The sequence below is a fragment of the Ctenopharyngodon idella genome, chromosome 3, assembly GCF_019924925.1.
Source record: "Ctenopharyngodon idella isolate HZGC_01 chromosome 3, HZGC01, whole genome shotgun sequence".
Taxonomy (NCBI): Eukaryota; Metazoa; Chordata; class Actinopteri; order Cypriniformes; family Xenocyprididae; genus Ctenopharyngodon; species Ctenopharyngodon idella.
Window position 1 is genome coordinate 52,222,409 of NC_067222.1, and position 13,057 is coordinate 52,235,465.

Sequence of the window (13,057 nt, forward strand, 5' to 3'; positions counted from 1 at the left end):
CTGATGCACTGAGCATGCAATGGTTTTAATAGTTTTAATTGATTGAATTAATTCACTTGAATAAAACATTTTTAATAAGAACATTGTTTGGGTTGTCTTTTGATTTGCAGGTATTCTGAAGTAGAATTATATTACTTCCTATAGATTTATATACTGTAATAACTACATATTATAATTATAATATTTAACATTATTAGTAATTTTGAAAATTATAGTAATATTTAGCAGTAATGTATCAATATAGATATTACAGTACAGTATTATTAATTACAGCAGAAGCAGGCTAAAATTAGAAAATGCCATAAAAATACAGTAAAATACTGTTTTGTAGAATTACTGTTTTGTAAATTGAATTACAGTACAATTACTGAAAATCAAAATACAGTAACTTGCTGGCAACCGTGCTGCCAGTACTGTACTGTAAAAATACAAGAAAATCGTTAACAGTGACGAATAAACAGCCTATACGTGAAATATATTTCACTTAAATGATTAACAGATTAACAAAATGAAAGACAAAAACTGCGACAAGTAATAGACTATATCTATGCTGAATTTCGGTTCATTTTTGAGAAGCTCACGGGAAAGGAAAAAGAGACGGCCCGAAAATTACTTTTGTTTTCTTTTTTATAAGTAGTTTTGTTTTTATTGTGAGTGTACAAAAATAATAAGCCTAGTTAACCCTTCACAGATTCAAATGAATGATGTTACTCTTATGACCATAAACATCTGAGTATTATTATATAAATGAGCGCGTATGTATGCACGTAAGCCTCTCACAGAAAACACCTGCAATTGCAATTATAAGAGATAAAGACAAACTAAACTGTAATAAGTGATGTAATGTAATTTAAGATGTAAAATAAGTTGTTTAATCCTCTGCTGAGAATGTGGTAGATTTATTCTGCACACCTGACTTAAATGAAACCAAGTGTCCATGACACCCCAGAAATGTATACTCTATAAGGCCTTCAATACCTGTTCAAGTCGAGTGATGTCTCTCCCCTTATGGACACTATCACCTGTGAATAAGATCTCTAGTGTTCAACTTAATCATTATCACTTGAGAATGGAAATAAGATATTTAGTGCTCCACTAAACACTATTACTTGAGAATTGAAGTGAGATCTCTAGTGTCTAGCCTGCTGCAAATTTGGATTTCTTGATACTTCAACTTGTTGCTCAAGTCGTGAGGTTAAATATATATTTTCTTCAGAAAGCTGTCTAGTTTTATTTCCTCTTCTTATATTTAACAAACACTAACTGTATTCCAGAAAGCAGGTTATGTAAGGGGAAGTAAGTGGATAACTTCAGCTTACAAAAATGGAGGTAACTTTCAGGGTATGTAAGTATGCATAGCAACTTATTCTTTGAACATAACCTGCTCTATAATAAAAAAGACATATGAAATATCTCACCTTTCAATCAATGTGGAAGCAAAATGTCAAAACATAAAAAAAAAAAAAACTTGTTATCTTTGCATGCACAGACTATTATTTAGTATAATCAGTCGTTCTATTTTAATTATATTAATTTGATTACCATATAATAAGATACATTTATACATTATAATCAATATAATCAAACAATATAGTACTTATTCAAAGTGATTAAAAATAAACAAAAAGATTTAAATATGATTGCACAACCACCAAACAGGTGGCAACATGCACAAAGCATGTCCATAGTCATTAAACAAATGAAGAAGGAAGTAGTATTGCACACTTTTTCTTAGCATCCATTTCCACGGTGACTCGTTGATTCATCGCTCGGTTAAAAATGTCTTGTGTGATAACTGTAAAAATACTCTGTTAACTGAACTTACTCCCGGATGTGTTTTTGGAACCATACTTTAAAGGGTTAGTTCACCAAAAATTCTGTCCTTTATTACACACCCTCATGCCGTTTCACACCCGTAAGACCTTCCTTAATATTTCGGAACGCAAATTAAGGTATTTTTGTTTAAATCCGATGGCTCAGTGAGGCCTACATAGCCAGCAATGACATTTCCTCTCTCAAGATCCATAAAGGTACTAAAAACATATTTAAATCAGTTCATGTGAGTACAGTGGTTCAATATTAATATTATAAAGCGACGAGAATATTTTTGGTGCGCCAAAAAAAACAAAATAACAACTTATTTAGTGATGGCCGATTTGAAAACACTGCTTCAGGAAGATTCGGAGCGTTATGAATCAGCGTGTCGAATCCGCAGTTCGGAAACCAAAGTCACGTGATTTCAGCAGTTTGGCGGTTTGACACATGATCCGAATCATGATTCGACACGCTGATTCATAACGCTCCGAAGCATAATTATTATTATTTTTTAACATGCTGTGGACATTTCAAACTACTGCAACATTTAGACAGACTGAAATAAACAATCAGCATATGAATCTTAACCATGGTCAAAAGTTTCATGCTGCAATGCATGCTAGGTACCAGCATGTAAAAAAAAAAAAAAAAAAGGTAACCCAGCATGCATCGCGGCATGAAACAATTTCGCAGCTGAATTGTTGTATGATTTTATGTTGTATGTTTGTTTTTTTTTTTGTGAATTTTTAGTACCTTGTTTTGTGATGTTCAGTATTGATCTGTTTATCTATTTTTTATTGTCGCTATTGTTAAGATTCATATGCTGATTGTTGATGTCTCTGTGTGTTAATTTCGTGCAGTAGAAACTCTTTAACTGGCTGCAGCAACACTTTGTGATGTTTTTTGTAGTCTCATTTTTTTTTTTGCCAAAACAAATGTGCTTCATAAAACACTGTTACAGCAACCCAAGGAAAAAAAAAAAAAAAAAAAAAAAAAAAAAAAAAACACCACTACAAAAAACACACTACACAAATTACCATGACGGTGACCTCAAATGAAATACTTTCAACCAAACATTAACATCTAAAGCTCTGATCATTATTAATAAGAACTTCTGCAGATGCATGACAGAAATAAAGTTAAAATATTTAGTAAGAAGTGAAGCCATTAATGCGGTTTGTGGAGTTGTTCTTAGATTTCATCTAAGGCTGTGGTTGGATGTTGAATGTAGTTCTTGTGCTTTTTCAGTTCTCGTTTCCCTTTCCTTCAGTGATTCTGCGTGTTAACAGCAGGTGTTCATCAATGTCTAAATTTGTTTTTAATCACTATGTAATGGCATCAGAGCATCAGAGAATGGCTGTTTTACAGCAACTTTTAACAGTGTATTGGTGTAACATTTGCTGACTATTGAACGGTAAGATCCTCAGATGAGACGACCAATCACAATTGAAGAATGGAAAGACAGTGTCAGTGAAGGTGGTTGTGAATGTGTATAGATGTGTGTTAGTTACAGGATCAGAGAATGACACCAATCCTCTGTCATAGTCCAGATAAACTCTCACCCTCTCAAGATCCTGTTTAACAGGAAAACCAAACCCAGTCAGTCCATACTGATGGTACCATACACTCCAAACATCAGCGTTGAAGAAAACACCTCCCTTCCTCTGGTTTGATGCTGTAGTTACTCCAAGACTCCAGTATGAACTCTCTTTAACCTCCACATCCCAGCAGTGTGTTCCTGAGTTATAACCCTCTGAACCCAGAACACAGAGAAAGTCAAATCTCTCTGGATTATCAGGAAGCAGTTGTTCATCCGAGCTGTATCTCACACTGGTCAGATCATCAGACAGGACAAGACGTGGATTTGCAGTGTTTGGATCCAGAATCACAGGACCTGATGAGACACAATCAACAGCTGCTTTTATTCTGATGTTCATTTAATGATCAACAGTGAACGTCCACATATTATAAATCATGAACACTCATCCTGTTGACCAAACACATCAGACATTTTCCTCTAATCACTGTCAGTGTCAATACTCTTTAGTATTTGGTGTGCCTTAAAAAAATGAAAATTTACTCACCCTCAAGTTGTTCCAAACCTGTATAAATTTCTTCCTTCTTTTGAACACAAAGAAGGATATTTTGAAGAAAGTTTGTAACCAGAATGCTTTGGGGTACCAGTGACTTCCATAGTAGGAAAAAAATACTATGATCAATACTAAGTCAATGGTGCCCAAGAACTGTTCAGTTTCCCATAAAATAAAATCTTCTTCAAAATTTCTTCCTTCGTGTTCAGAAGAAAGAAATGTATACAGGTTTGGAATAACATGAGGGTGAGTAAATGATGAAAGAATTTTCATTTTGGGTGAACTATCCCTTAAGCAGTCATTTTGAACCAGTAATCACTTTTTGGAATTAATTTTTAATGAATTTATTTAAATTATGAATACATTATTATGTAATAATTTGCCCCATTTTTTTTTTAAATATCATAAACTGTATATGACAGGATGATTTATTATGTGTGATTATAGCCTAGCTAAATGATAAAGTAATAACATTAATTAGGCTATAATCCATTAATTAAATCGGTCTAATGTCTAAGTATAATAACTAGGCTATTTGTCTGCCAAGCTCTGATAATGTATGGAATAATATATTAATATATTACTCAATTAAAAAAAAAAACTAACACCATTATGGGTCTATGTAAAATATGACTAAGAGGCTGAATATTAGCTGAACATATACTTGTTTAATTAATGACACTAACCTACATTTTAAAATCAGTATGGCAACATTTTTATTTTAAAGTCTTTACTTGAATATGGCTACATGATTCCTCATTCTGCAATATTCCTATGATTAAATCACTGACAAAGACCCCTCCGCTATGAGCCAATCACAGTAGGCATAGTTAGTAAGCTTGATGATATCATCCATAGCATGGATGGAGACTTAGGAGACCTCTAAGTGGCAAGATAAAATGTTTTGTGAATACGGCCCCACAGCTATTATGATCTTCACTTACTACAAACTGAAATATAGATCCCTTGTGTCATGAAAAACCTGTCCACCCATACATGATTTCCAGCACAGATCTTCTCCAGACTCACTGTTTTGGACGATGTCCTGCATCTTCTTCCAGACTCTGAATGGCAGGTTGCCCAAATAATGTGGCACATGAATCAAAGCTCCAGAAGCCATCTGTGGATCCAGCTGTGAGATCTCAACCCTGGAAGAACATTCAGACATCACACAGCAAAATCACCAGTGTTCAATTAACACGCTGGGTATATACAGTCAAGCCCGATTATATAATAATAATTTTGGACATGCCACTTTTTGTTCAAATGTAAATAAAAGATGAGTAATAATTTTTTTTCCACAATGATGCCTCTTGTACATCGTCTTATTATCTTCTGGGAGACGCCTGTGTCATTTATAATCAAGAAAAAACTTGCTGGTTGAATAAAAGTAACTTTAAGTCAGAATTTGCCAGCGGTATGAATAATTTCGGGCTTGACTGTATACGAGTCTCACCCACAGGTGTACAAACTTACATTAAGGAAAGCTGTGTAGGATCTACACTTCGTAGTGTTGAATATTGAATTGTTCATGCAGTTAATTAAATCAATTAGTTTCAAATAGTGATGACATCTGCTGTTAAATGATACTTTAGATATACAACTGATTTGCTTGATAGCACTAGGTGCTACTTTTGCTTCAGCCACAGCCATTGACTGCTTCTTTTGGTAACAGAGGCAAGTTCCTTAATTGCAAAATTGTCAATGAATTAGTGAAATGGATGCCATTTCTATGGGCTGCATGTCTTGATTCTTGTATTGAGAACAATCAATGCCCGAAGTGTCTTTGAAGTGTATGAGTGAGGCAGAAGAGTGATAGTTCTCAGTGGGGAAGCCAGATATTATGGAGTCTGCATTAGGGATGGGCGGGGCGTGTCCGTCATGAAGATAAAGAAAAATATTTTAAGACTTATGTAAATTAATGTTGATAAATAAAAATATGACATTAAAACAAACATGTCTAGAAACAATAACACTGCTAGCACTGATGCTTCAATGTTATCGATTACAACTTCTGCACTAAAGGATGCGAATGCGCAAGTGAACTTGACCATGCTAGTTTGGCTGCATTTACACTTGGCATTAACAAGTGTAAATGCATTTGTGATTGGAATGTTATCCGATCAACGTGTCCTGGTTTGGAGGTAGTCGAGGACGCATTGTGGTCGGATCTCAGTGTAAAGTAAACGCAATCCAGCCATCGTATCATCGTCATTGAAATCCCTGCCCAGTCTCTCCGCGTGGCTGTCAGAAAATAATGGACAGATGCAGTTTTGACAAGAAATTAAATAACTTTGAACTTTACAATTAATGTCAATCTTTAAAACAGTTTATTTAGACTAACATGATACCTTGTGTGTCATTTTTTATTTTAATTGTGCAACATTATCTAAACGAGGTGATCGTGTATGTTTTTATTGTTTTTAGTTTATTAATCTCCCATTAAAGTCACTGCACGCTATAACCTTAAACCTAGATAATGTGATCAACCTAGTTATTTTTGTATGATCAACTCAATTTTTTTCATTTAAAAAACTTAATTTGCTCTAAGACTTGAGTTTGCTTTGGAAAAAAAAATGGATCTGGCGCCAAGTAGAATAGGGAAGGCGTAGGACATATAGCGTAAGCTTTTTGAAGAATACGGAAAGCGGAAGCACGTGTAAGGCGATCATTTGTGTTTATAAAGCATATACAGTTGTATTTATTTCGAAAATGGCCGATGGTTTCTCTAGATAAGACCCTTATTCCTCGTCTGGTATCGTTTAAAGCCCTTTGAAGCTGCACTAAAACTGTAATTTTGACCTTCAAACATCTGGAGGCCATTGAAGTCCACTATAAGGAGAATAATCCTGGAATGTTTTCATCAAAAACCTTCATTTCTTTTCGACTGAAGAAAGAAAGACATGAACATCTTGGATGACATGGGGGTGAGTAAATTATCAGGAAAATTTAATTTGAAAGCGGACTAATCCTTTAACACTGACAATTTTGATGTGCAGAACTGCAGTGGCTTTGGATCAGAACCAGAGAGACCAGAGACAGGAGCAGATCACTCACCTTTCCATTGAGACTGGAAACTCCTGCAGAACAAACACACCATTTATCATCAAGAACTCAATCAATGAACCAATGATCAACCAATCATCTGAAATCAGACCTTCAGAAAGCAGAGGTCACTGGCTTTCATCATCTCCTCCATGTCTTTGATTGTGTGTGAAAGAGCTGAGATGTGTCTGTTCATCTCCTCCAGCTTCTCCTTCATCATCTGCTTCTTCTGCTCCTCTTCCTCCCTCAGTGCAGTGATTGTAGCTTCTTCTTCATCTCTGAGAAACTGATGAAGCTTCTCAAACTGCTGTTTAATCTGACGCTCTGTGTGCACAGCTTGAGACTGAAATCAAAACATTCACTTTTAACGGTTAGGGGTAAGTTTCTTGTAACACTGTATAGCCTACCTTTCAGCATATAACGATTAGTCCAGACTGAAGGCAAGCTTGATGAACCCAAGTGCAGTTTTTTGAAGTAAAGTGAGCAAACATACCAAGCAACCAGTTGATTTGAACATGAGACGACTTGAACATGAGACTCACAATAACAATACACAACCAAGAAACATGGGGAAGACAATGGCTTAAATACTAGAACTTAGAGAACACATGACTAAGACAACCAATGGGGAAGTGACACAAGGAACAAGGGAACCAATGACAGAACAGAACTGAAAACCACATGACCATAACCAACCAATGAGAACATGACACATAGACTAAGGGAGAACATGAGGAGCAAGGGAAGCATGACACAAACAAGCAACATATATCAAACTACAAAATAAAAGACATGAAATCATAAACATGAACACAAAACCAAAACATACGCGACACAGCACAACCATTACGCACATATGCGAATGAGTATGATTGTGTGTGAATATATTGTGTATCAATAAAGAAATATAATTATGTCAGTATAACATTGTGAATATGTCAAAAGAATCAGTTCTCACCTTGATGTGTTGAATTGTATTCTCAAACTCGCCTCTAATGTTTTCATTGTGTTGAAGTTTCTCTTGTAAAGACTTCAGCACTGTATTGAGCTCCTCCTAGAATTTAAAGTGAAAATCTATAAGACACCAGATCTTTCTGTGATATGATCATGTAGATAATACATAAATGTAAATCTGTCTTACCTTATATGATGAAGCCACTTCACCGATGGGTCTGAATGTGTGATAGGCGTGTTTCCGTGAATCTCTGCACACTACACACACAGGCTGTTTGTCCTCCAGACAGAAGAATTTACATTTCGTACTGTGTAAACTGCAGATCTCCTCAGACCTTGCTGAACGCCTCTCATTTCTCTCCTTTAGGAATGACTTGCTTAAGTTTTTTAACGCAAGATTAATCGGAGGATCATCTCTTGAGGATCTTCTCTTGCAGACAGGACACTCCTGAGTTTCCTTGGTTCTCCAGAACTGTTGAAGACACTCTTTACAGACACTGTGACTACATGATAAAATAACTGGATCCTTGAAGATTTCATGACACATGGAACAAGAAAGATCGTCTTCAGATAGTGAAGCCATTTTCTCTCTTTGAGGTCCAGCAATCTAAACTTTACTTTTCCTTTCTGAATCAAGGTCTCAAAAATGAATAGCCATGAGAATCACAAATATATGCTATCTTTTCAGAAACAAACATAAAAGTCCTTCTTGAAAGTTTTTCCTCTTTGTTCTTCATTGAGCACTGATTTTTTTTATTGCTTTCTTCAAGACAAAGTCAGTATAACAGAAAGGAGAAATAAGAAGTTAACCTCTTCCTGGTAAGTGCTGTAAGACTGTGGTTTCTGATCGTGTGAGTGTGTTTGTGGAATCTTTACCTCACCCTGTCTGCAGTTCCTTTCAGTTTCAAGTCCACCACTATCATCTCTGTTCCACACAATCTCTTGTGTCAATGACTGCAGACCAGCGGTTCTCATGGAGTGTTTTGAGAGACTTATTAAGAAACTCATCATGAGCACCAAAGCAGACTCCTCTGATCTACTGCAGTGAACAGGACAAATAGATCCACAGAGGATGCAATTAAATTTATCATTCACAAAATTCTAACCCACTTGGAAAATAAGGACATTAGTCCTTATTTTTTAAAAGTATTACCTTTTATTGACTGCAGTTAGACATTTAACACTATCATGCCCTCAAAACTCATTACAAAGCTGCATAACCTACTGTGCTGTGTAACTTGATACCGTAAGTTCCTTACTGGCAGATCCCAAGATATTTGCCTTGTTAAAGTCAGTGTAAAGCAATATTAAATATGTGTTCTGAGTTTGTCACACCACAGAAAAATGTGTTATTAACCACCCAGCCAAATCTGATTTAAAAAAAAAAAAAAAAAAAAAAAAAAAAAAGGCAAGTGATTAAAAAAAAGTTATCAGTCTTGAAAAAAATAAACAGTTTTCTCTGCTGTCAAATGTTGGGGGGTTTCTCCGCTGTCAAAGCTGAAACCATGCCCACTCGCGGGAACCTACACTCATTGGTGGGCACGTACTGCTGACGATGGCACCAGTTGTCGGTGCTTCGAAGGATGGGAGGATGAAGGCCAGGGCGGGAGATAGTCGGTTCGGCCCCATTCACCAGTAACAGCGGTTCTTCATTGAATCCCAGTTGTCTCCAATGAAAGTTTGTAAGACTATCCTGTGAAAAATGTTCACTGCAGAGTTGTTCGTGGTGATCCTCAGCTCTCTATCTGTAATGGGTCTGTTCAAGATGAGGATCGAACCCGGGTCTCTTGTGTTCAAAGTTACTGAGGCTCTTTTTATACCCAATCATGTTGCCAATTGACCTAATAAGTTGCAAATTGGTCCTCCAGCTGTTCCTTATATGTACATTTAACTTTTCCGGCCTCTTATGATACCTGTCCCAACTTTTTTGGAATGTGTAGCTCTCATGAAATCCAAAATGAGCCAATATTTGGCATGACATTTCAAAATGTCTCACTTTCAACATTTGATATGTTATCTATATTCTATTGTGAATAAAATATAAGTTTATGAGATTTGTAAATTATTGCATTCCTTTTTTATTCACAATTTGTACAGTGTCCCAACTTTTTTGGAATCGGGTTTGTACTTCAAATAACAGCATTGAAAACTTTGAAATAGGGAAAATAAAAGTGCAATTATATTATCACTTTGTATGAAAAGACTTTGTTCAAAAATAAATAAGATTAATAATTAAATTGAATTAGGATTAAACCCTTTCATGTGTGAGTTTAAATTCAAATGTTCTTGTTTTTTTGTTTTTTTTGAACACGACCGTTATTTTAGAATTTAGAATCGACTGAGCGTGTCCGTCTCTGGCTCAGCGCCATCCAAAGCGCGAAACCACAGTTTGAATCTGGCAGTTAAGTGACGTTTCTGAACGTTATAAATCCCATATGTGGGACCGTACTCTCAGGGGCACAGAAATAAAAATCCTATATGTCGGGACCGGGTGTGCCTCATACGTCCTGAAAAGTGAAGCTGCGGGCTCTTTGATCGCCCCCTGGTGGCTGGATGCAGTACAGATCATAAACCCCGCCCTCTCAATGCAAACGAACGGGAATGAGTCAAACAAAAAAATAAATTACGCTTCAAACAAAACTTTCTGAAAGATGGTTTTGGTCATTTAAGGTAGTTGTTATCACGCTGATACATATTCAATTGTTCGTTTTTGTGATAAGTTTGATTTCAGCTAGCAATTTGATGCTATAGAAGCGGGGCGTGTCGTCATGATTGACAGTTGTGATTGACAGCTTCTCTGAGGACTGTTGGAGCTTTGAGAGGAGATTGAAGATATATCACTAACTATTAATTTTCAATTTCTGTGTTATTTCACACCAACAAAATGAGTTGTTCAGCAGTAAACTGTACTTACGGCCTACAAGATCTGACGGATCATTGAGCTTTTTTCGGTAACGTTAAATGTGGGCTTTATAAGCTAATTAATAAAGGTTATTAGTTAAGATAACACGCCTAACGTTTACCATGTTGGGAAAAAAGCAGGTGATCGTTTTCTGGCAGTTACTAATTATTTTTATGGGTATAAAATAATAGTTAGCAGGACAAAACTAAGATTATAGAGACTAATTAATCATAGAGCACTGTCTACAGCAATCGATCTCCTGTAACGTTAGTTCAACTTTATTTAAAATGGCAGGACCGTTTATGACATTTTAGAGTTGTTTCTAGTGTCATATTATATTGAGTTTATCTACTGAATTGTGTATAATTTATATAGCCTATTTAAAACACATCAATGATGACGCAGTCGTCTGGGTGGAAGTTTGATACCGTGACTCCGCCTCCGGGCTCCACTGACGATTCCTTCTGCGCGTGCCCAGGCTCCAAACTGACGTTTTTGCGTAACATGTCAACGTCCATCGTCGTACGTTTTACATTCAGTTAATTACAATGGAAGGAAGCGCCGTCGCGTCATCCATCTTTTTTTACAGTATATGGTGAGGACGTCAATTCACCATTTGATTTTCTCATGTTTTTTTTTTTTTTTTTTACAAAATGATATTTAAATGAGAAAATATATGGAAGTAAATTAATACCAAATGTTTTTGAAATAAAAAGCATGTTGAATTGCACTAATTGAAAAAAAAAATATGCATTACATTAACTGTTCTTGCATTTTGATGTATTTTTAGGGCTTGCCTATTTATGGGCTGAAATTCAACATGGTCGTATATTTAAGCTGTGAATATTTCAATTCAAAATATTTCACACACATTTTCCTTTATAAATTATTGAATTTTTAATTTCACCTTTCAGATTTCACTTCCAAAATATTCATTCTGTTTAAAAATACAACCTATAAAATTTGACTAGGCAATTTTCATTCCATTTTATTTCGCTTTACAAATTCACTTCCACAAATTCAGTGGTTCAAATTCGGCAGAAAATTCAACATTTCACATCCGGGAACTGCAGGAAAAGCAGTAGAGTACCGATGCATGATCTCCATCTGCTGTTAGTCGTTCTCACCAGCAGGTGTCGCTAGCGGCTGTTTATGAAGACCAAAACAACAGTTAGAAACAGGTCATTCATTTAATAAAACGGATTTACAGAAATAGAGAAAGCGGTAAGTGAATGTGTGATGATTATCAGAGACAGTATAAATGCAGAAAAGCTGATAAAGACACAAAAGTTGCGTTTATGTTTAATTCAGAGTCTTTACGGTTACTTTCCCTGTGTAGGCTACATAAGCAGCTTTCTCTACAGTGAACGAGATTATAACGTTATTGTCCAAAGCTGATGTACAGATCAAACCTTAAATCTGAGGTAGACGTATATTTCTCTGTTGTTTAGTTTCCTTAACTTTATATCGCGGCACTGTGTTGTAATACTAGGGTTTCCCTCATCCGTCACAGGATTCCCCTGCCATCAGGATAAAACGCTGAACATATCTTAATGGACTCGTACAGAGATATAAAAGACCAAACTCACACCTCATTTGTGATGTAAGTTATACTATATATGCTCCAAGAAAGCAGATACTGGCATAAAGTTGGTTTGACGTTGAACGTTTGATATATTCGCAAATTTAGGGACTGTCTCTAAAGTTACGACATTTGGTATTCACGTTTCTACCTTCAATAGCGTTTAAAGAGAATGACTTAGTCACAAAACCAACTGATTGTGTCATATTTGACCTTTACATTAGCATGAGAAAAATGTCCAAAGAATTAATATTTAACATTAAAAAATAATGAATGAATAATCAAGTAAACCCAAGTTGCTTCAGTACAATAAATGTTTATCTTACATTTACTTGATAAAAATCATTAAAGATTTCTGAGCAAAAAAGACTTTACTTGATAAAAGTATGAACTATCAATCAGAGGACAGAAGGCATGAAGTAGATTATGTAAAACAAGGTTTTCAGCAAAGTTTTGGTCATAATGATAAGAAAGAGGAAGTCCATGGCTTATGTAGCATGTCTGATGGGAATCAGTTGTGTAATCAGTGCATTCAGCTGTGTGTCATCATTGCAGTGGATCATGGGAACTGTAGTCCGGGGTGAAGTACAAAAGTTATTGTGGTGCAAGAGTCCATGTGGTAAGCGGGTGACCTCTGGTGGTGAGTATGAACAGAAGTTCATAGACCAG

The 13,057-nt window shown here is 35.7% G+C and overlaps 1 protein-coding gene across 4 annotated transcripts; it reads right to left on the bottom strand.

Moving 5' to 3' along the window:
• Positions 1-539: 539 nt before the first annotated feature.
• LOC127508809 (E3 ubiquitin-protein ligase TRIM35-like) lies at positions 540-10,126 on the bottom strand. 4 transcript variants are annotated; one of them, XM_051887185.1, is made up of 6 exons: positions 8,092-9,997; positions 7,909-8,004; positions 7,063-7,293; positions 6,963-6,985; positions 4,935-5,053; positions 545-3,709 (listed from the first exon to the last, which is right to left on the bottom strand). In XM_051887185.1, exons 1-6 carry the CDS (start codon positions 8,485-8,487, stop codon positions 3,162-3,164), a joined length of 1,413 nt encoding a protein of 470 aa, XP_051743145.1. In that variant the 5' UTR covers positions 8,488-9,997; the 3' UTR covers positions 545-3,161. The 4 variants fall into 4 exon arrangements, with proteins under 4 accessions (XP_051743148.1, XP_051743147.1, XP_051743145.1 ...); XM_051887186.1 differs by having other exon boundaries at positions 3,570-3,709; positions 4,850-5,053; positions 8,092-10,126; XM_051887188.1 differs by lacking the exons at positions 7,909-8,004; positions 8,092-9,997 and adding an exon at positions 7,358-7,814 and having other exon boundaries at positions 540-3,709; positions 7,063-7,274.
• Positions 10,127-13,057: the final 2,931 nt, after the last annotated feature.

What these genes read in the sequence shown, in the direction of transcription:
- LOC127508809 (XM_051887185.1), bottom strand. Translation starts at nt 8,487, where the DNA reads ATGGCTTCACTATCTGAAGACGATCTTTCTTGTTCCATGTGTCATGAA. An exon ending in AAGTGGCTTCATCATATAAG is followed by an intron (nt 8,005 to 8,091) that starts GTAAGACAGATT and finishes TTTAAATTCTAG; the next exon opens with GAGGAGCTCAATACAGTGCT. An exon ending in ATACAATTCAACACATCAAG is followed by an intron (nt 7,294 to 7,908) that starts GTGAGAACTGAT and finishes TTTTGATTTCAG; the next exon opens with TCTCAAGCTGTGCACACAGA.